The 23548-nt window shown below is 42.5% G+C and overlaps 1 protein-coding gene across 2 annotated transcripts in view; it reads left to right on the plus strand.

Moving 5' to 3' along the window:
- The window catches only part of METTL9 (methyltransferase 9, His-X-His N1(pi)-histidine), a 56043-nt gene that overhangs the window by 9746 nt on the left and 22749 nt on the right, over positions 1–23548 (plus strand). For both annotated transcript variants that reach the window (XM_075564606.1, XM_075564605.1), the window contains exons 2-4: positions 8365–8555; positions 17154–17363; positions 22610–22794. In XM_075564606.1, the coding sequence (XP_075420721.1) occupies positions 8365–8555; positions 17154–17363; positions 22610–22794 (586 nt within the window). The remainder of the gene's footprint in view (positions 1–8364; positions 8556–17153; positions 17364–22609; positions 22795–23548) is intronic.

Here is a 23548-nt window from a genome sequence, read left to right on the forward strand (position 1 = left end):
GTCTGTGTTATCTCTACCTGTGGACATGCTCCAGTCTAGCCCACAGTGAAAGACAGGATTGTGGTAGTAATTAGTGGAGGGCGAGGAAGCCTGAAGGAACCAGAGGAGTATAAGTGTTTCATCAGTGCTATACTGCGCCCTGGTTGACTCATCACTTCCTTGTGTGAGGGGATGTCCCTTTGTCTAAAGATGGGCTTTGGGTCTCCATTCACAATGCATCACAGAATGCCAGGTTGTTATAACAAAGTATTCTTGCATTGAGGGAGCCTGTTTTTTTTTATTTTTATGTTGATTTTTAAGTAATACGTTTTCAGTTTCTACAGAAACTGCACAGTGACTCGATTATATTCTTCCCAATGTGTGAACATTCTCTGTATTTCCATTCTCGTTCTGTTTCCATTAATCTAGTTTCTCTGCCCCCTTCCAGTCTTGTCTTTGTTTTAAGTCATTGTTGACCGTTTTGTATTCTGGTTTGATGTAAGCCTGCTATTTAAAATATTCCTATAGTTGGTACTAGATTCTAGTAACCTTTAGTGGCACATGCATAAGACCCCTTTCCAGGTGCTGTGGTCTCTAGCTGAGGAGTACAGACTATGAGAGTAGAGATGGCGTAGAGTATTTCCAGTGTGAACATTTCATGAGTCTTACACATTTTCTTCTGTGTGAACCTTTGTCCCTGTTGTCTTTGTGGAAAGACCGGTCATCCAGGGCTGGGCTGTGAGCTCATTACTGCCGCTTTACCTCTGGGGAGGTAATGCCAAGAAGCTTGCCAAATGACTGCAGGGGGTTGGGTGTTGGTGTTCTCTTAGGATATCCTGAAGGGTATGGAGCAATTGCTCATCTAAGGAGCTGAATATCCTGGTATCCTGGCCAAGATTACAATCCCAGTACTTACTTCTCTTGGTTCGAGATTCTCCGATGTGAAATGTAAGTTCCTGAGGTCCATGACTTTACCTTTTAATTTCATCATCTGTCGTTCCTGTTGTGTACCATTCAGATATTTCTGACTCATGGTGACCATATAGGACATAAGGAGAACTGCCCCATAGAGTTTCCAGGGCTGGGATCTTTAGGGGACCAGATTACTTGGTCATTTTTCCCCTAGAGCAACTAGTGGGGTCCAGTCATCAAATGACTCCCATGTCAGAGTAGAACAATGCTCCATGGGATTTTCTGGGTTTTTTTTTTCTGAATCAGATTGCCAGGTCTTTCTTCTGAGATACCTCTGGATGAAGTTGACCCTCTAGCCTTTTAAAGACCTTAGAAAAATACGCCTCTAGCTTGCCACTGTTTAACTGCGGTAGTTAGGAAACTAACGGAGAACTCAGTACAGTGAGAATTCGGGACAAGACTGTGTCGTACTATGGGTTTCAAGCAGGGGCAATTTTATACTCTGTTCCCCCATCCCCCAAGGTAATTTAGAAATGTCTGAGCCATTTTGGTTGTTACAATTTAGGGGCGTGAGGTTGACATAGGATAGGTAGAGTTCAGCATGCTACAGACATGGGATGTGCACTAAACAGCCCAATTGGACTCAGAGAATCACCTGGCCCCAAATATCATTGTGGCCCTGTTGAGAAATCCTCACCTGTAGTAATTATCTAGATCCATAGTTACTATCTAGATGAAAATTTCCCCTCTTTCTCTAAACACATGTAGTACAGTTTAGTTGGGTAGAAGAACCCTGATTTCTTTTCTAAAGGAATCATGTTATTTCTTAAGCAGATACACTGGATAGAGTTGAGTGAAGTGAAAGTGACTAACTTGAGGAAGGACTTGAGCCAGTTGGAGCTAACTAGGCCTCCCGTTTCTTCAGAAAATACAAAGTGATCAATGAAATCCCAAATGTAAAGCATTTGATTGGTGCCTTGCACACGCTCAGCACTCAGGAAAGGCCTTCCTTCATGCTTGTTTGCTCCTGGTGGTGCGATTTTGTGGTAGGTATTGGGGAAAGGGGGGAGCTTTAACCACTGTTTAAGTCAAAATATACTTGATGGTGCTGTTTTCTTTCTTTCTTTCTTTTGGTAAAAGCCTTGCAATTTTAGAAAACGACAGAAACCCCGACCATCTCTTTGATGACCCGTATTTTCCTGCCAGGGTTTTGCTAGAATCCCCACATTCTCTTGTTTCAGTTGCATTGCCCATGATTCCTAGCAGTGCTTCATCTGCTGGACATAGTTGAGAACCTACTGGCTCTGAACTGGGTGCTGGGAGCACAGTGAGTTATTGCAGCCCTACTTTTAGGAAGTGCCAATCTTCCTGAGAAGATAGGGCCTGAGCATGCAATCCTGTGCACTTGCTCAGTGTCCTACTATCACCAAGGAGACCTACCTACCGGGTGTGCACCAGTGCTAGTTGTACTGAGTTGACTCTGACTCATGGTAATTCCTCTATGGCAGAGTAGAACTGGGTTTCCTAGGGCTTTCAGAGCTCTGGCCTTTGGAATCAGATTACCAGGCTTTTCTTCTGAGGTACTTCTGTTTGCATGCACTTGAACCGTCACCCTTTTGCTAGTAGCTACGCACGTACCTGTTTGTTCCTCCGGAGGACTTTATGGGATATATGTTGTTGGTGGCGTGCCGTCAAATTGGTTCTGCCTCATAGGGACCCTGTGTGCAACAGAACGAAGCACTGCCTACCTGTGCCAGCCTCACGATGGTTCTCAGGATTGTGCCCACCAATGGAGCCACTTTGTCCGTTCAGCTTGTCGAAGGTCATAGTCTTTTTTGATGCCTCACTGCTTAACCATGCACAATATCCTTCTCCAGGCACTGATCTCTCCTGAAATGTCCAGAGACACAGTCTGACCATCCTTGCCTTTTAAGGAGCATTCTGGATTTACTTTAAGTTAAGACAGATTAATTCACTCTTTTGGCATTATTTTCAATGTTGTTCGTCACCAATACCGTAATCCAAATACATTAGGCCTGTCAGTTTGTTGTCCGGTGGTGGCTTGTGTGTTGCTGTGATACTGGAAGCTGTGTCACTGATGTTTCTAATGCCAATAGGGTCACACAGAGTGAACGAGGGTCACCCGAGTGAACCAGTGTCAGCAGAATAAGAACAGATTACAAACAAGGAATACTGTCCATTTAGAGGAATTAGCTACTGAAAACCTTATGGAGTATATGAGAGGGTATTAAAACAGGTCACCTACCTCACCATGTCTGAGAGTTCACTGAAGAAATTCATAGACTGAGATCCAACTAACTGTGTGAGCAGGGGGTGTGCTGAGGAGGTGGGGACTGTAGGCACCAGAGCAAACACCAGCTGAGAGAGCCATGAGGAAGGAGGTTTCAGAGGATGAAAGAAAGGGAGCGCGCACTGGGACTGGGGCTGACCCAGTTGCCTTGGGCTGTGGGCTGGTACAGTGTCATGAAGTGATGCTGTGGATGTAGAGTGGACATACCTTAATAGGGCTTGGAAGCTGTACTGAACACTTTGGGGGTTGTTCGAAGACAGCTTTTGTAGCAGGGTGTAGTGCTGTGGTTACATTCACATATAAAAAATGACATTTTCCCCAAGCCCCAAGAATTACTCTATTCTCCCTGATGGCATAGTGGCTATGAGCTATAGTCTCTGAAATTTACAGGAGCAGTTTACCCTGCCCTTTGGGGTCACTGTGAGTCAGCATTGACTCAATGGCAGTCAGGGTTTCTTTGGTTTATTGCCCTAAAATCACTTTAAACCATTAAAAAAATCCCAGAAGTTTTCTTAAAACCAAACAATACCAAAACCCCCCATTGCCATCCAGTTGATTCTCATAGCTTACTCTATTAAGGCTTCTAAGACTAAATCGTTACCAACCAAATAGTTCTGCTTAACCAGCAAAGCAAGCTTGCCTCGTATATTACGTTCTTTTAAAGACCTGTCTATGGGATTGGACTGACAACTCAGCAACTAAACTAACTACCATCCAGTTGACTCTGACTCATAATGATCCTGTAGGCCAGAGTAGAACTGATCCCTGGGAAGGGATTTTATGTAGATCATTGTGATCAGTTTCCCCTCTCTCCTGCGACTTTCCCCTTCCCCTCCTGGTATTGTTACTCTCATTGTTGGCCCTGAGAGGTTTTATCTGTTCTGGATTCCCTGTGTTTCCAGCTTTTATATGTACCAGTGTATATGCTCTGGTCTAGCCAGATTTGTAAGGTAGAATTGGAGTTATGATAGGTAGGTGCGGGGGAGGGGGGGAGGGGGGAGAGTAAGCATTAAAGAGCTAGAAGAAAGCTACCAGAATATGTTTCAACAGTACTATATTTCACCCTGACTTGGCTTGTCTCTTCCTTGTGACCCTTCTGTAAGGAGATGTCCAATTATCTACAGATGGGCTTTGGGTCTCCACTCCGTACTCCCCCTTATTCACATTGATAGGATTTTTTATTCTGGGTCTTTGCCTGATCCCATTGGCACCTCACGATCACACAGGCTGATGTGCTTCTTCCATGTGAACGTTGTTGCTTCTGAGCTAGATGGCCGCTTGTTTATTTTCAAGTCTTTAATACCCCAGATGCTATATCTTTTGGTAGCCGGGCACTATCAGCTTTCTTTACTACATTTGCTTAGGCACCCATTTTGTCTTCAGTAAACGTGTTGGGAAGCAGCATCATGGAATGCCAAGTTAATAGAACAAATTGTTCTTGTGTTGAAGGAGTACTTGAGTAGAGGCCAATGCCTGTCTGCTACCTTAACACTTAACATTATAAATATGTGTACATAGATCTATTTCCCTATCGTTATATAAAAATATATTTACATATGTACATGCCTATATTTAGATTTCTATAAAGGCCTTTGCCTTCTAGTCTTTCCTCTATTTCCTTTTACTTTCCTCTTGTCCCGCTATCATGTTCGGCCTTCATTCGGGTTTCAGTAATTTCTCATGGCTACATTGCCCCTGATCAAGTCCTATCAGGCATCCTACACCCTCCTTGCCATCAGTTTTAGATCACTTGTTGTTCCCTTGTCACTGGGTTTAACACCCACTTCCTTTCCCATGCCTCCCCATCTCCCTGCCTCCCGTGTCCCCCCAGAACCATAGGTCCTGTAGTTTTCTCCTCCAGATTGTTTATCCTGCCTATCTTATCTAGGTAGACATACAGAGACAATAAGCACAAAAATAAGAGCAAAACCAAGTAACAAGAAAACACCCCCCACGCCCCCCAAAACAACAATCAAAAGACCCCAATGACAAAAAAAAAGAAAGCCTGTAAATAGTTTCAGGTCTACTTGTTGACCTTTAGGAGTGTTTTCCAGTCCAGTCTGATGGGGTACTATACCCTGACTCCAAAGTCTATTTTTGGTATTCCCCAGGGGACTTCATTGCTTTGTTCCTCTTGCTGCTCTGTTGCATGCCCTTAGTATTTTGCCGACCCCTAGCCCCTCCCCTCTCCCCGTGTGGTGGGGTCAGACTGGGCACAATTCCTGCACTGTGCCTTCAGTGTTGTCCCTCGTAGCACTATGGGTCAGTGAGGGATGTTGGAGACGAACTTTTAATGAGAGTAGATAGCCTCATCTTTATGCCTTTGAGCGGCTGGTGGTTTCAAACTGCTGGCCTCGTGGTTAACAAGGCTTGAAAATTGGTAACAGCAACTTGAAAGATTAGTTGGGCAAAAAGGCTGTATTGACGGAGGGGGGAAAACTTAGGACAGAAGGGAGAGCTTGCAGAACTGGCTGACATCAATGTCACCGAATTGTACATACAGAAATTTGAATTGCTGTATGTTTTTACTGTATGTACTCTCTACAATTCAAAAATATTATTTTAAAGATAGAAATGTGAAAGGGTCTAAAAGCAAAGTGCCTGTCATACAAATTCTATTTTTAAAATTGTGTTGTGACTCTTAATTATTTTAATTTCAAAATGGAGTTGATATGTGAGACCATCGGTGAAAAACTCTTTATGTGTAGGCATGATCCATTGTGCCAAGTTCAGGTTAATTTTCATGTTCTGTTTTTAGCTACAGTTAGGGCATCTGAAACCATTTCATGTTTTATAGGCAGGTTTTGTACATTATTTTAAGGAATCAAAGAAAAGATACTTAAAATTTTAAAGTTACACTAAAAAAAAAGGCTCAAAAAAAAAAAAAAGGCTCCAGGTGGACTGAAGTAAAAATCTTCTAGATGGCAGTGATTAGTCACATCAGAGAGTAAGAAATAAGTAGAAGTTAAAGTGTCCTCAGAGGTCATATGCCTAATAAACATGGTTTGTGATCAGCACTGGGGGGGGGGTGTCATTTCAAGTGTAGTAAGTATTGAGAATTAGTAAACAATTAAGCAGGAGCATTTTCAGAGCAACGAAAAAGTGTTGACAGGGCCTGGAAGATGCAGGGTGAGTTGGTTCCTACTCGGAGTGTCCCTCACCCTGTCTCGTCCTTAAAATGGACATTTTTGAGCCCATTGTTCCATCCCTGGGGTCAATCCATGCCCTTAAGTGTTTGAGCTCCCCCCCCCCCCCCGCCCCCTCCGCTCTCCACAAAGACCCTAAAGATGATGTCAAGTCTGAGCCGTTCGGGTGACAGCATTTCAATAGTCCAAGCTCTTAGGCTCACTGCTCTGGACTCAAAGTCAGTCACTAATAAAAAGGTTTGGTTTGTCCAGTTTAGGCCTGCAGGGTTTATAAAAAGATGTTAATTTGAAATTTTAATGTGCCTGTTTGCTTGTTTGTATTGGTTTATTACTGGTTCCTTTCAATGTTCCTGTCAGGAATGTTACCCAAGATTTCATTTAACAAGTTTAGCAAGTTTAGAATGACTGTAACATTGGCCCATCAGTTGTGCAAGCAGTTCCGGGACATTTCATTGCTGGTAAATGGTGATGTTTGTCAGCGGAAGCAGGCTACTTTTGGCCAGTAGACACCTTCTTGGGGAAAGTTGATTATTTCTTAGAAAATAATGGATCTACTGTACAGCAACTAGTCTATACTTTTAATAGATTTACTCTGATAGGCATAAGCCTCCATTGGAGAAATATCACTTATTATTCCAAAGTCAGAGGATTCTAGTGTGTGCCTGACACAGTGTTAAGGACTTATAAAGGCTATTTTGTTTAGTTCTGATAACCTACCAATGTAGATTGACCCCGTGACATACCTAGTTCAAGTAAAAGAGGCCCACGGATAACTGACTTGTCCAAGGTCACAGAGGAATGGCAGAGCCAATACTTGATCCCAGAGCTGGCTCAAACTGTACTATTACAATCTACTCAAATCTGGTGTGCTAACTCAAATTAAAATGCGAAACATATTATGGAAGATTAAATTCCTTCTGCAGTTACAACTCTTAAATTTCGTTATCAAACGTGCTTTTGTTAGAGCCAATCACTGGGTCTTGTCTTCATGGATTGCTCAGTGGCATTCAGTAACTTCTTAATCCACCGTCAGCATGTTTTTGCCCCTCTGCAGCCATGTTGTGGCACACTGGTCAAGTGCGCAGCCGCTAACTGAAAGTTTGGTGGTTCAGACCCACCAGCACCAGAGGTTACAGGTGAGGCAGTCTGCATCCATGAAGATCACAGCTGAGGAAACCCTGTGGGAACATTTCCACTCTATCCTGTGCCATCACTCTGAGTTGAAGCCGACTCGATACGGCAGTGGGTTTGGCTTTGTTTCATAGCAATGCTATCTAACTTGTTTGTGAAGTAAGACTTCTAAAGGTCTTATGTGATGTGCACAAGGAAAAGCAGCTTAATCTGGTCACTGGAGTTAAACATTACTGTGCAATTAAACCCTTCCATTGTTTGGTGGTTTTGCGTAAGCCATTGGACTGTTTGTTTCTTACCTTAAAAGATGGCTACTTGCCTTCTGACTTGACCTGTCTGAGCCCAACAGAGCTGGCAGCTATAGTCACTGAAGTGTTGGGCCAGAAGTCAGATCCCATGCGTGAATGGCTCCACTAAGCCTCTTGAACCTGCAGCCCTCCTCCTCCTCCTCCTGCCCAGGGACGCTTGACTCACTTACCCTATGGCCGTGGTTCACAACCTTCGTGCCGCCACCCTTTAATATGGTTCCTCACCCCCCAAACCATAACATTATTTTTGTTGCTACTTCATAACTGTAATATTGCTACGGTTATGAATCAGGTGGCCCCTGTGAAAGGGTTGTTCTACCCCCAATGGATCTCGACCCACAGGTTGAGAACCGCTGCCCTATGGGTTGTGAGGAGGATTAAGTGAAAAATCATCTTTGAAGATATATTGAGATGATCATCCCCAAAAGAGTATGATCCTCAAAACAAAGTGCTATGTGATTATAATAATATTTGGAAATGTTAAATTTGATTTTATCTGTGGGTTGATTTCTTGTTTTAGTTTGGCTATCTTAGATGACTCTGAAGTTGTGTTTCCATTTTTTTCTTCTTTTTTTAGTGGTATGTGTGCAACAGAGAGAAACTGTGTGACTCGCTCCAGGCTGTCTTTGTCCAGAGCTACCTTGACCATGGGACACAGATCTTCTTAAACAACAGCATTGAGAAATCGGGCTGGCTATTTATCCAATTATATCATTCTTTTGTGTCATCTGTTTTTAGCCTGTTTATGTCTAGAACATCTATCAATGGGTAAGTGAATTTTTGATATATTTTTCTTTATCCTCATATTGAAGAAAAGAAACAAGAGAAAGAAAAGTTGTCTCATTCAGTTACATCAGAATCCTGGGCTGTCCATAGCAGCCAGTGCCCCAGCTTTTGCTTATTTATACATTTATTAATTATCATTTTATTGGGGGCTCGTACAACTCTTATCACAATCCATACATCCATCCATGCATTGTGTCAAGCACTTTTGTACATTTGTTTCCCTCATCATTCTCAAAACATTTGCTTTCTACTTGAGCCCTTGGTATTAACTCCTTATCCCCCCCTCCTTCCCCGCTCCTCCCTCCCCCGCATTTATACTTCTTAAACTCACAAATTGTTGAACACTGGTAGAGCCCATTTTTCCACTTTTTTTTTTCTTGCGTTGAGGCTTGGAGCCAGCCTTTCTGGTGAATGTCTGGATTCTCAGTGTAGCATTTAATCCTTAAATATGTTTTCAGTCGCCACGAGCCATTCCTCAAGGTGTCTCACTGCCTCACTGGTCTGTGTTTCACTAAGGGTAGTCTTTGGAAGACTTTGAGGGATGCAAGAATCCCCTGGGGATGTGGCTAAAAGGCAAATGCTGCCTCAGTGGGTCTGGCGGGGGCAGGGCTCGGAGGGAGGCTGAGGCTGCAGGCCCCTGACCACCCTGAGTGCCAAGATACTTGGACCCAAGCTGTGAACATAGTCAGAATGCAAGAGTAAGGTCTCCTTTGCCTTAAGCATACTTTCCCAGGGGAAAAAAGAACTTACGGAGATAGTGACCTACGGTAAGTATTTGCACAAGATTTAAGAATGCGAGGAGGCTAAAGGGAGCCTGGCTGCTGGGATACATTTTGAACGTGCATTGTGGCCTGTCATAGGTGATGGCTCGTTTGGGGTGATGGGTCCCCCATTTGATCCTAATAATATCATGACTCACCAATTGCTGCTCTTGTTAGAAGCTGGCTCTGACTCACAGCAACCCTCTGTTCCACATAACCCAGCACCGCCCAGTCCTGCGACAGCCTCAGTCATGTGTGCGTCTCAGCACCCTGGTGCAGCCACTGTGCCAGCCCTTCTCACCGAGGGTCATATTTTAAGGCTGACCCTTTCTTTGACTCAGTATGATATCCTTTTCCAGGGACTACTTTCACCAGAGCTTTGTGAATTCTAAGTGGCTCCGTCACATGAAACCGGAGGAGAAAGCTTTAGTAGAATTTTCTATCCTTCTTTGGCCAAAATCTCAAACTTCCTGCTACCCAGAAAGCCAGGGAGAAGCAGTAGTGGCCAGTGCCTGAGACTCCTTAGGAGACCACTGAAAGCCACTGGTTGGACCCACTTTTAAAAAAAAATCTTTTTATTAGGGGCTCATATAACTCTTATCACAATCCATACATACATCAATTGTGTAAAGCACATTTGTACATTTATTGTCCTCCTCATTCTCAAAACATTTGCTCTCCACTTAAGCCCCTGGCATCAGCTCCTCATTTTTCCTCCTTCCCCGCTCTCCCCACCCTCACGAACTCTTGATAATTTATAAATTATTATTTTGTCATAACTTGCCCTGTCCGACATCTCCCTTCACCCACTTTTCTGTTCATCCCCCAGGGAAGAGGTCCTTGTGATCGATTCCCCCTTTCCAACCCACACTCCCGGTATCGCCACTCTCACCACTGTTCCCAAAGGAATCATCGCCCTGGATTCCCTGTGTTTCTGGTTCCTATCTGTACCAGTGTCCATGCTCTGGTCTAGCCAGACTTACAAGGTAGAATTGGGATCATGATAGTGGGGGGGTGGGAAGAGAAGCATTTAGGAACTAGAGGAAAGCTGTATGTTTCATCATTGCTACATCGCACCCTGTCTGGCTCATCTCCTTCCCGAGACCCCTCTGCAAGGGGATCTCCAGTGGCCTACAAATGGGCTTTGGGTCTCCACTCCGCATTCCCCTCATCATTCACTGTGGTAAGATATTTTGTTCTGATGATGCCTGATACCTGATCCCTTTGACACCTCGCGATCGCATAGGCTGGTGTGCTTCTTCCATGTGGGCTTTTTTGCTTCTGAGCTAGATGGCCACTTGTTTATCTTCAAGCCTTTAAGACCCCAGACACTATATCTTTTGATAGCTGGGCACCATCAGCTTTCTTTCCAGGCCCCATCAGCTTTCTTTGCCACATTTGCTTATGCACCCATTTATCTTCAGCAATAGTATCATGGAGGTGAGAACACATTGATATGATTTTTTTCTTCTTTGATGCCTGATAACTGATCTCTTCGGCACCTCGTTATCACTCAGGTTGGTGTGCTTCTTCCATGTGTGCTTTGTTGCTTCTGAGCTAGATGGTCACTTGTTTACCTTCACGCCTTTAAGACCCCAGATGCTATATAGCCGGGCACCATCAGCTTTCTTCACCACATTTGCTTATGCACCTGCTTTGTCTTCAGTGGTTGTATCGGGAAGGTGAGATCATAGAATGCCAATTTAATAGAAGAAAGTATTCTTGCATTGAGGGAGTACTTGAGTGGAGGCCCAATGTCCTTCTACTACCTTAATACTAAACCTATAAATATATGCACACAGATCTACTTCCCCATTGTCATATATATTTACATATATACATGCCTTTATTTAGACCTGTATAAATGTCCTTTGCCTCCCAGGTCTTTCCTCTGTTTCCCTTGACTTTCCTCCTGTCCCACTATCATGCTCAGTCCCCACCAGGGTTTCAGCAATTCCTCTTTGTTACATTATCCTTGACCATGCCCTACCAGGCCTCCCACACCCTCCTCACCACCAATTTGGATCACTGGTTCCCTTGTCCCTGGGTTTGTTAACACCACTTCCTTTCGCCCCGCATCCCCCTCTCCCATGTTCCCCTGGAACTGTCGGTCCTTTTGTTTTCTCCTCCAGATTGTTCATCCAGCCTATCTTATTTAGACAGACCTGCGGAGATAATAACATGCACAAAAACAAGACAGATCAAAATCAAGCAACAGTATACAACAAAACAGCAACAAACCAATAACAAACAAACAAACAAAAGCACAACAAGAAAGAAAAGCTTGTAGTTAGTTCAAGGATTGTTTGTTGGCCTTTAGGAGTATTTTCCAGTCCAGTCTGTTGGGGCACCACGCCCTGGCCCCAAAGTCCACCTTCAGCATTCCTTGGGGACTTCGCCGCTCCATTCCCTTGCTGTTCTGTTGCACCCCCTTAGTGTTTTGCCTCGGTGTGGCGGGATCAAATTGGGTGCAATTGCCACATGGTGTCTCCGGTGTTGTCCTCTGTAGAACTATGGGTCAGTGAGGGGCGTCATGTCTCATAGTGGGGCTGGCCAGGTGGTCTTCTCTGTGGACTGGCTGCTCTAATTGGGGTCACATCCTCAAGTCCTGGTGGACCAGGATGTGCTCCAATCTCTCCTCCTCCCGCTTAATCAGCACTGGAGTGCTCCTATCAGATATGTCCCTCTCCTGGAGCTGCAGATTCAATGCTGTCTTTTGAAATAAATTATTCTGGGGGAGGGGCAGGTGTCCACTTAGTAGTTGGGATTGGGACTGGCCCCCCAGACCTCTCCACTGGTTCCTTATTCCACGCCGGCTTGCTGCATTCATATCTTGGAGCACCGGGTTGTAGTCTGCTACCTCTTTCCCTGTGGAGATAGAAACAATACCCTCCCCTTGGGTGGGTTAGTGCCCTGTGCCCCCGCTACCCATTTATTTTTTATTTTTTTCCCTTTCCCCACCTCCTTTTTAGTTGTCTACCATGTGTATCCCTGTGTTTGATCTGTGGCCCCACTTTCTGCTTTTTCTCCCTGAGGCCTGGAGCCATCTGCTGCTGAATGCCTGGATTCTCAGTGTCACCTGGTCTTTAAGTACGTTTTCCTACACCATGAGCCATTCCCCGAGCTGTCTCACTTGTTTTTCCTCATTGTTTAGTTCAAATTGCCTAAGTTCGCTTCATGAGACAGTAGTTGTTTTTGTATTGGTGGTAGTGTTTATACAACTTGCTCTGATATTTTGTTTTTTGGTAGGCTGCATTGAATTTCTAGTCTACTATTTATGCTTGCTTTGGAAAGGGGAAGAGTTACCAAAGAAACTCTAGGGAGCAGGCCTACTCTGTCCTATAGGGTGGCTGTGAGCCGGAAGAGGCGCCTGGTGGTGCCATTGGGTACCTCTTTTCGGAGCCTCCAGGCGGCAATTTGAATCCGTCCAGTGGTGTCTTGGAAGAAAAACCGGATGATCTTGTGGGGAAGAAAGCAGCAATTGAGAAGCTTAAAGTGCACAGTTGTATTCCGACACACATGGTTGGAATTATTATTATGAGTCCGAATCAACTCCACAGCAACCGGTATCCGGCCGAAAACCAAACCAAAGTCACTGCTATCGAGTCAGTGCTGACTCACAGCGACTCCTGTGGATTTCCAAGACTGTAACTGCTTATGGGAGTAGAAAGTCCCTTCCTGTCTTTCTCCTGTGGAGCTGTTGGTGGTCTTGAACTGCTGACCATGTGGTTCGAAGCCCAATGTATAACCACTACACCACCAAGACTCCATACTTACTCAAAGACGACAAAAGATAGAACCCTCTTTTCAAAAAGGTCCTTGCAGTAACCGGTTTGCATGTGATTTGGGACTTTCAGACTCAACGGTTTTTCCCACATCTATCCCATTGGACCAGGGTGATTGTCTCTCTCAAACTTCTTGGTTCTGTTAAAGAAAGCAGAAGGATTGCCATTCCTGACTCTCAGCTATCACTCTTCTGCTCTAAATGAAAAGAGAATGTTTTAAAGCTTCTTAAGCAAATAAACAAAACCCAAACCCCTTGCTTTTGAGTCTTAGACCCCATAAAAAGCCCACCTCTTATGCTGTGTCAGCTTCTCAGCTGAAAGCTTGGTTTTGAATACTTAACCTCCATGGCAGTGGTAGATTAGTACCGAATTATTATAGAAACAGTTACTAAGGGAGCCTTTTGGGGTTAATGTAAGATAATTGTCCTATTTCTGTAGTTGGAAAGGAAGAGGCAGAGTAAGGACAGCTTTGGTATCTGTTTACAGTTTGTTTTGTAAACCAGAGCATACCCTTCTAACCGCCGTCTTCTGTGGCCCCTGAGCCTGAAGGGAACATAGATGGTACTGGGTAATTTAGGGCAGCCGACCGGCACTGACAAGAGTCTGGACACCACTAACTTTGAGGGTTAAAGACCAGGAAGGGAGCCATGCCTCTCTGTTGCCTGTGTGCTCAGGAACCCTCGTATTGGACTACGCCAGCATCTTGATATGTTGGGTGGAACAATTTTTCATTCTATAGGATTGCCCCCAAACTGCAAAGTTTTAATTTTCTTGGCCTTGTCAACAACTCCATGCTCATTTCAACTACCCAATTCTTTATGCAGTTCCCCTCCTCCCCCTTCCTCCGCACAGGGCAAAGCTAGACCTGGCTGAGAAACACTGGGCTTGGTGAATTTTGGTTTGTTTTTGACAATTTTAATCTTTTTGTGGTGATTTCTGGATGGAGGGCGGTGCTTCAGGACCAGTTAGATGGCCTCATGAACTCTGGTCTTACATGACCTCTAGCACTAGAATTTTGTGTTTGCTTTGGCCAACTTCCTCACACCCCAAAGAGATTGCTAGGGAAGTTCATAGCCGAGAAAGGTAAGCAAAATCCATCTTCTGGCTCACACTTGGTCCTATGGCAGGCCACAGTGCAGTTCGAAACGTATCACACCAGCGAGGCTCCCTTTAGCCACCTTGCACTCTTAATCCTCTGCAAATACTTAGGTCACTATTTCTTCAAGTTCTTTTTTTCCCTTGAAACTTAATTCCTTTGGATTATTTTTCCTGTAGATGATATAGGAACAGTTGAGGATAAAAACAACTTTTTAAAAAACAACAGTTTGTTGACATAATTCAGAAACCATACAACTTAAGAGCTCAAAAGACACATGTGTTAGGTAACTCTGCTGCATAAGACCTCTTTAGAGTACTGTAAAGCAAGGATGTTACTTTGAGGACTAAGGTGCGCCTGAGCCAAACCAGGATATTTCCCATGGCCGCATATGCATGTGAAAGTTGGACATTGAATAAAGAAGGTGGAAGAAGAATCGATGCATTTGAATGGTAAAACTGGAGAAGAGAATTGAAAGTACCTTGGGTTGCTAAAAGGACACACCGTCTGTCTTGGAAGAAGAACAGTCAGAGTGTTCCTTAGCGGCAAGGATGGCACGTATTTTGGACATGTTGGCAGGAGAGACCAGTCCCTGGAGCAGGACATCATGCTTGGTTAAGTGGAAGGGCAGCCTAAAAGAGGAAGGCCCTCGAGGTGATGGATTGACACAGTGGCTGCAATCAGCCGTGTTTGTATAACACATAGACAGTGGCAAATAATACAAGGATGAATCTTTAAATCAACCTGACTGATTTCACATGGGACCCCCTTTTTGCTTCATTCCCCTCAGTGCCCTTAACGCTGGGCCCGGGCCTCGGAATAATTGGGAGGACAGTGCAGTGTTCCCTTCTGTTGCGCGTAGGTTTGCTATGGGTGCGTACCGACAGCACCCAGCAACAGCAAAGTTCAGCCGTTCAGTCATATTCAAGGGTTGTGTGCTCATTACCACAATCAGTGTTAGCCCATTTTCTTCTTCCTTGTACCCTTTGTTATTAGCTCCCCATGTCCCCCCAACCTCCCCTGCCACAGCCACAAGGGACTGTTCATTCAGCTAGTATCGCTATACAGTGACCTGTCTTAGCGTGCATATGTGGGAAACATAACAAACAAAAGCCAAAACCCAGCAACAACAAGCCAATAACAAAATAAAACAGAAAAACCTCAATTGAAAAGAAAGAAACGATTAAAAACTTGAACAAATTAAAAATCGGTCCAAAGAAGATCAAATGATGAGTTGTTAGATTTTAACCTACTTTTGTATTGATCCACTTTTAAGAGCTATGGTTTTCTCTGATAAGCAGTTGTGGAAAATAGCATCTTATCTGTGAATCTCAGACCCTCCCGCCCGCTGCGCCCCCGCCCCCCCAATCTGGTCTTACTAGGAGTACCACAAGTGGGAACATCAATGTATTCTTAGACTTGGTCAAATCATTCTATGGCCAGGATATGACAAGAGGAGGGAGAATTTGTGACAAGTTCATGAGGAACTCCATCCTGGCCCCCACCCAATCTGGTCTCCAGGAGTACTGTCGCCTGGACTTTCAAGTCACTGTGCAGCACACATACTGTACTTTGTGGTTCCTTCCAGAAAACAGCAATATAGTAAGGTGTCCTGGTGGTGTAGTGTTGGGCTGCAAACTATAAAGTGAACGGTTCCAAACCACCAGCTGCTCCGTGGGAGAAAATTGAAGCTTTATCCTCTCGTAAAAAGTTACAGTCTCAGAACTCCCCAGGGACAGTAATATCCTGTCTTACTGGGTTGTTGTGAGTTGAAATGGACTCAATGGCAGTAAGTCCCAGAGCAGTGGTTTCCAAACTGCCTTCCAGAGCCTGAGAAGGCAGTGCTGTTTCCCTGCTAGGAAAGGCCTAGATGTGGACTGCCTGGGGCTCCCAGGCTCCCAGCCTCATCTCAGGAAGACCAGCTCTTCTTTGAACATATCGTTTAAACAAAACTGCCTAGAGCAGTGGGTCGCGACCCCTTTGCGTGTTGAACGACCCTTTCACAGGGGACACCCGATTCATAACAGTAGCAAAATTACAGTTATGAAGTAGCAAAAATAATTTTATAGTTGGGGGGTCACCGCAACATGAGGAATTGTATTAAAGGATTGCAGCATTAGTAAGGTTAAAACCACTGGCCTAGAGGAAGTTTGAGAATGCTTCCCTTAGAAAAAATAAGATTTGAGTAAGCAAGTCCTAAATAGAAAGTTGCACTGCTTCGTGAGACTGAGCTTGACTGATGGTCTCTTCTGAGGCTTCCCGTAGGTCTCCACTTGAGTTTTCTCTCAGCCTCTTTTCCCCGCGAGACGTGGGTATGTTTTTCATAGTGTTTTAAGGACCTTTAGAACTACTAGGACCTACCCATTTCTATAACACAGAGACAGTGGCAAATAATACGAGGATGAATCTTCTTTAAATCAACTGATATCACAAGACCCCTTTTTGCTTCATTCCCCTCATTTCTCTTGAAAAAATCAGATACACTAGACTGATTTTTCTCACCCATTTTTAGTTTTATATTCCAAATGGTTTTTTTGTTTGATTTCTTTGCCTAGTGTCTGCTTTTCTGCTAGCCTGTCTGACATACATGTTTTACCAGCATACATGTTTTCTGTTACTCCTCGTACCTGTTCTTTCTAGGTTAACTTAAATTCTTCTCCTTTTACATTCAGCCTTTGGTTTCTTAGACACTTCTTTCTCTTTTCTACCTTTATTTCCTTATTTCTAATACCCCTTTGTGCTATTATCTCCAACCCCAAACAATGACAACTGGAATGATTCTCCTCTGTTACTAATTTGGCTTTGTCATCATTAATAAGAGTCTGTCAGTTCACAAGGCCGTTGGTGCTGTTACTACACTGTGCGTGTGGTTGGGCTGGGGAGGTTAATTTATATAGATGCTTTCATTTGTGTCTTTTTTTTGCCCCCTTCCCCCCAGGTTGCTAGGAAGAGGATCAATGTTTGTGTTTTCACCAGATCAATTTCAGAGACTGCTTAAAATTAATCCAGACTGGAAAACCCACAGACTTCTTGATTTAGGTGCTGGTGATGGAGAAGTCACCAAAATCATGAGCCCTCATTTTGAAGAAATTTATGCCACTGAGCTATCTGAAACTATGATATGGCAGCTTCAGAAAAAGAAATACAGGTATATATTTCAGTTTGGGGTACATTGCTTGGTTTTAGTTGTGTTTTCATCTTGAAGCTATAGTATTTAAAATACACAATTCACTTCCATGATTAGGGATCAGTGGAACTCTGTCTAGATCACATTTAACTAGAAATGTAGAGGAATAGTCCTTGGCAATATTTTTTCTGGAGTAGAGCTTTTGGTATGTCGAGAATGAAAGGAGAGAATGCGGGCAAGGGAGATTAGGTGTAGGAATTTGGTTGATGGTCATAAGTTGGCATTCTTAAATCTTGGTTAAGACCTCGTGGTACTTGACAGACTTTGGTGAGAACCTCTTTGTTCAGTGTGGATTCTCTTGCATGGGGAAAAGACGCTGAGTGTAGAATGGAGAGGTAGGAGTGAAGTTGGCGTCTTTCTCTATAAGTGGAAGGCTGGCGCTTAGCTTAAAGAGTAGGGAGCAAGAATTATGCACTCACCCACTTTTCTATCTACAGAGGTTTTTCCACTAACACAGACTAACTCTTTAGAGCAAAATTGGATTAAGCATTGGCAAAACATGGAACTGTACAGCCTGGAGAAAAGAAGTCCAAATGGGAGGCGGGTGGAAGGATAGAGGGCTGGGCTTTTAGATGGCAGGAATAGGTGTCTACACAGGCATAGGTAGGTGCCAGAAGCTGAGTTACTTACAGGTAAGGGAACGTGATCTTCCTAACTAACCCCTGAACTGTCCTTTTCATTGTCGGTGTGTAAGTTAGCTAGTAGGGAGGGTCCAGGAGGGGAGACTTCTCTTGGTGTGAGGATGAATTGAGAGATTCATAAGATCCCTTCCAGCTCCAGTCTTGTGTCTCAGGTTAGACCCTGCTGAGAGTCTTTGTGGTGATAATTGAAATGTATTCCTTTGATTAGAAATTAATTCACCATTTCAAAACTCAGAATGTTTTGACTTTTTTTCTTTCATGGCAGTAGCTTTAAATCATGCCAAATTCTTACGATTCCTTTGAAATGAGTCTGGGGAAGAAGCTGGGGTAAATGATTTACTCTACGCCCCTTTCTTTCATTGTTTGCCAGCGGAGCTCTTGAGACTAAATGCCTAAGTGGAATTTTCAATGAGACACCAGATGTTTGAATTTATAGTTTAAATATGAAGGGGCTTCAAACACTTTGTGGAAAAATGGAATTTTTCTATGAATTTTTTGAAGCCCCCTCATAATTTGGAGTTGATGTGATACATAACCTAGTAAATTTATCCACCATATAAAATGCATAATTTAATTTTTTCTCTTCTGTATAGTACATAGGGGATATATGCCCAATTTCTTTTGTAATTCGTGTTAGATAAGACATTTGTACTGGTGACACCTTTTCCATTAGCATGACTAAAACACGGTTTTTATTGTTTTATAAAAAAGTGGCAAACTTGTGACAACTGGTGTGGTTTGAGATTTTTTGGGGGGTCTGAGGTTTTGATGAGGAAGTATCTTATTAAAGATAAGAAACCCTGGCAGTGTAGTGGTCAGCAGTTTGGAACCACCAGTTAGTTGCTCTGTGGGAGAAAGATAGGACTTTTTCTTCTGTAACAACTTACAGTTGCAGAAATTCACAGGGGCAGTTCTACCCTGCCTTACAGGCTCGCTCTGAGTTGGAACCAACTCAATGGCAGTGAATTTGGGTTTTTATTGCGGTGGGGGGGGGCGTGTCTTATTAAAGAGCTTTAATGGGGATGGGGGGAGGCGGGGAGAGGAGAGGAGGAAGGGGGAACAGATCTCAGTGATCAACACATAAGCCCCCCAACTTCACCTTCCCAGGGGGATGAACAACAGAAACCATGGGGGAAGGGAGACAGCAGTTGGTATAAGATATGAAAATAGTACTAATTTATAATTTATCAAGGGGTCACGAGGGTGGGAGAGGGGAAGGCAGGGAAAAAGAGCTGATAACCAAGGGCTCAATAGAAAGTAAATGTTTAGAATATAATGATGGCGACATATGTACAAATGTGCTTGATACAATTGATGTATGGATTGATACAAGAGCTGTAAGAGCCTCTAATAAAATGATCTTTTAAAAATATATAAAGAGCTTTCATGGTCACTGTGAGTCAGCTTTGCCTTGATGACAGTGAGATTGGTTTTTTTGTTGTTGTTGTTAATGGTGTTAGGTAAGTGCTCAACTGCTACCTAAAAGGTTGGTGGTGCGAACCTGCCCAGTGTCTCCGAGGGAGAGGTTGGCAGTGAGATCTGCTTCTGTAATAGATGAGAGCCTGGAAAACCCTCTGGGGTCAGGTCTACTTCTTCACAGAGGGTTGCTGTGATTGGAAAATGACTCTGCAGCCCATAAGGCAACCACAGTATCTTTATGAGGAATGTTCAGGTTGACAGCAAGGCAAGCTTTCAGGGTAATTCCACTTTGTATTCTTTTTGTTGTCAATATCTGTGCCTATGAGAAACTGGCTGCTTAATAAAGCCTCTGGATGGCGTAAGCAGTTGGCTAAACAGAAAATGACCAGATTTTTCCTCTTCTGTAAAGATGCCGTGGAAGCCAGAACCCCTTAAGTATAAAATTTGAGATTGTTGCTTTGATTTTTTTTCCCAAACAAAATAGTAACTTTTCTTATGTTGTTGGCCTTCTGGTTTTTTGACTTCAGAATTTAGGAAAAACAATTGTTTTTGTCATTACTTTAAGAAAAAAGTGTTTTAAAATATAGTAGGAAGAAAACGTCATTTATTTTCTTGAGCCACTCTACTTTTAGGCTTAGAAATAGTATTTTTTTGGAAGCCTCAGTTAAATCTTGTTTTTTTGTACCAATCCCACAATTTAAATGCTAATATAATGTAGAAATTATTCTCTTTAGGCAAGAAAACACTTTGCAGCATGTTTACTTAGTCTGTTTATTTTGTTAAAAATGGATGTTAAAATGAGTTTCCATTGTTGAGTGCTGGAGTGATGGTGGAAGAAACTGCAAGCAAGATGCTGAGAGGGAGCGGGAAGGAGTTTGCAATTGAATCCCTAGACAGATTGTATATGGCTAATCAAAATAGAATTGTATATTAGTATATATTTTGATACCTGAGATCAAGACTCTTTAATATACTTCTGAAAGAACTTTATTACTGATACAGATTTGAGATCTATCTTAAAGAAAAATAGAATATTGTAGTGAAGAATTCAGTTCTTGTGTTAACACCTTTGTTTTCTCCTTTTATTATCTTAAAAATACTTAGGTTTTTGTTGTTGAGAATATAGACAGCAGAACAGAGCAGTTCAATAATTTCTCCATGCATGCTTCACTGATGAGAGTCGTCTGGTTGGATAGCCTTTCTTTCTCACGCGCTGACAAGTTGTCTCCACTAGCACCAGCTTACTGCCCTCCTGTTTGCCGGCTGCTTCATTGCTGGTAGACCTAAGTTTGTGTGTTTTTTCCAGTCAAGTACACACCTCCTTGTTTCCCCAATTCATGATTTTGCAAATTGTCCACTGAAGGAGTCCTGGTAGCTGCTAACTTTAGGTTGGTGGTTCAGACCCACTAGCTATTTTAGCACTTCAGGAAGAAAGGACCTGACCGTTTGGTCCTGCGAAGATTGTAACGTAGAAGACTCAGTGTGGCAGTTGAACTCTTGTCTTACAGAGTCACTGTGGAATCTACAATAATAACAGCAACTTGTTTCAAGCAATATTTAGTCCAATAAAACACCTCATACAGCAATGATAGCTGACTGAGTTTGTTATGTTGTTTTAGCAACAACAACAAAACATTTTTAACCATGCCTTTGGTTGTTACCCTTTGCTTTCTTTTCCTAATACCTCTTCAGATGAGATTAACCTGTGAATGAAATGCTCTTATACCAACCTCAGCCATTCTTTAGGATAGAAGTAACCTAGGACTCGAAAGGGCCAGGGAATTTTGGGAGAAAAGCCCTGGGTATCTGCTCCTCTGAAGACTGCAGTTTAGGAAACCCTACAGGCCAGTTTTATAGAGTCACTAGGAGGCCTGGTTAGTAGTTGGGCTGCTAATCACAAGGTCAGCAGTTAGAAACCACTAGCCAGCCCTAAGGAGAAAGATGAAGCTTTCTATAGTTAGCTAAGTTAGAATAGAAGGAACTCACCAGCTCGGGTGATCCAAAGATTGTAAAAAATAAAACCCAAGATCAGAGGAGGGAATTGTATTAGAGTCTAAATTCTGATCACCTGGTGTAGTGAAGACTGGATAACAGTGAAAGCCCACTGTCCTCACTTGGCTTAAGCATGTGTTGGATTCCCTTGGACTGTTGACCAGGGATATAAAGATTCCTATCCTCAGACAAAGTGTATTGGAAAGTGGATTATTGCAGATGTAGTTAGGTTAAAATTTAACATTATCATTTGTTTTCCCTTTTGACCGATTTTTAATTCATTCTAGTTTCTATCCTTTCTTTGGGATTAAGGTTTTTCTTTGTTTTATTTTGTTGGGTTTTTTTTTTGAGGGGGGGATGAGGGTGGTGGTGGTATATGATTTTCTTAAATGAAATCCAGGATAGGTAAATCTGTAGAGATTTTAACTAGATTAATAGTTCCATAGGGTTATGTCAGGGGCGGTTGGGGGGAGCTAATGGTACAAGAATGAATAAAGTGTTCTAAAATTGATTGTAGTGATGACTGAACACCCCTTTTGAATATGTTAAAATAGCCAAATTGTAATGTTTGTGAGTTATGTTTCAATCAAACTTTTTTTCCCCAATTTTTTATTTGTAGTCTTGGAAACCCAGAAACAGTTTTACACTGTCCCATAAGGTCATGATGAGTCAGCATTGACTTGGTGACAATGAGTTTGTTTTTGTTGATAGGATCATTGTGGTTGGAATGGACTCTATAGCACAAAACAGTAGGACAGGAAAACATAAAAATGTTATGTATTTTATTTTTAAATTAGAATGAATATTAAAAAAGCAGAGCTGATTTATTAACTTATGCCCTAGTTTCATACCATTTTTATTACTTAAATATTCATATTTATTAAAATATGGCAACTAGTGTTTATGAAAGAAGTTTTTATATACTGTGAGATTTACAAGTAAGTGAAATGCAAAATTTAAGAAATGTAGTTGTTGGATGGTTGTTAATATCATCTCTGGCCTGTCTTATTGCGCTCACTATAAATAATTAATGCCATTTTGGATTTGTTTTTTTAGGAGACGACATTCAGAATTTCAAGTGGCACCACTTGACTCACTTGAAAGCGTTCTCTTTCAAGGAGGCTGTATTGATCCAGCTCTTTCTGTTTTCTCCAGAGTCCTTGGCATAAATGAATGGCAGAATACAGGCTTCCAGTACGATGTCATCAGCTGCTTGAATTTGCTGGACCGCTGTGACCAGCCCTTGACTTTGTTGAAAGATATTAGGAGTGTCTTGGAGCCAACTCAAGGCAGGGTCATCCTTGCCCTGGTCTTGCCCTTTCATCCCTATGTGGAAAACGGTAAGTATGACCAGCAGAGTATTAACCCGCAATAGCTGTTGATTAGTATTTTTGTTTTGTTCTGTGCATAATTAATATTTTTTAGAATAGTCTGAAATTAAGAATAATCCAGTTAATTCCTATGAAATATCACCGTGGCTACTGTTCTTTTTAATGTGGATTTTATGGAACTCTAGCATACTCATCTTGTAGTGGTAATAATTAATACACATCTGAGTCCTCCTGTTGAGATTAAAAACCTGAAATGTATTCTCTGCTTTTAAATAGAGCTTGAACCATTTATTTATTAACTTGGAAGCTGAGCCAAGCAATAAATGATGCCTTTTAATCTACTCACATATACTTGCTAAATGTCATAGCTCTTTTCTCTTGCATTTTATATGCCTTGTCCCAGGCCCTAAAAATGATAAATGCTTTTAACTTTTTTCTTCTCTCTGAAGGCCATTTACATTCCACTATGTATCATTTCTTTGTAACGTTTGATTCTTTTGATTGCATGAGCTTACTCTTCAGCAGTGTTGAAAGGAGATTATATTAGGATAAACAGTCTGATTTTCTATCACTTCATATTTACCTTGCCTTCTTGCGGTAGTCACATTAGTTTGCGCATATGTGGCTTACATTTGTGGTCATGTTGAAAGTTAGGACTTGAAATCTCTCCATTTTCATAAGTCAATATAAATATTTTTATTATATAAGTAGTACATACTAATATTACAAATTCTTTACTTTTTCTCTTTTGCTGTCTAGTTCT

The sequence above is a fragment of the Tenrec ecaudatus genome, chromosome 12, assembly GCF_050624435.1.
Source record: "Tenrec ecaudatus isolate mTenEca1 chromosome 12, mTenEca1.hap1, whole genome shotgun sequence".
Classification (NCBI taxonomy): domain Eukaryota; kingdom Metazoa; phylum Chordata; class Mammalia; order Afrosoricida; family Tenrecidae; genus Tenrec; species Tenrec ecaudatus.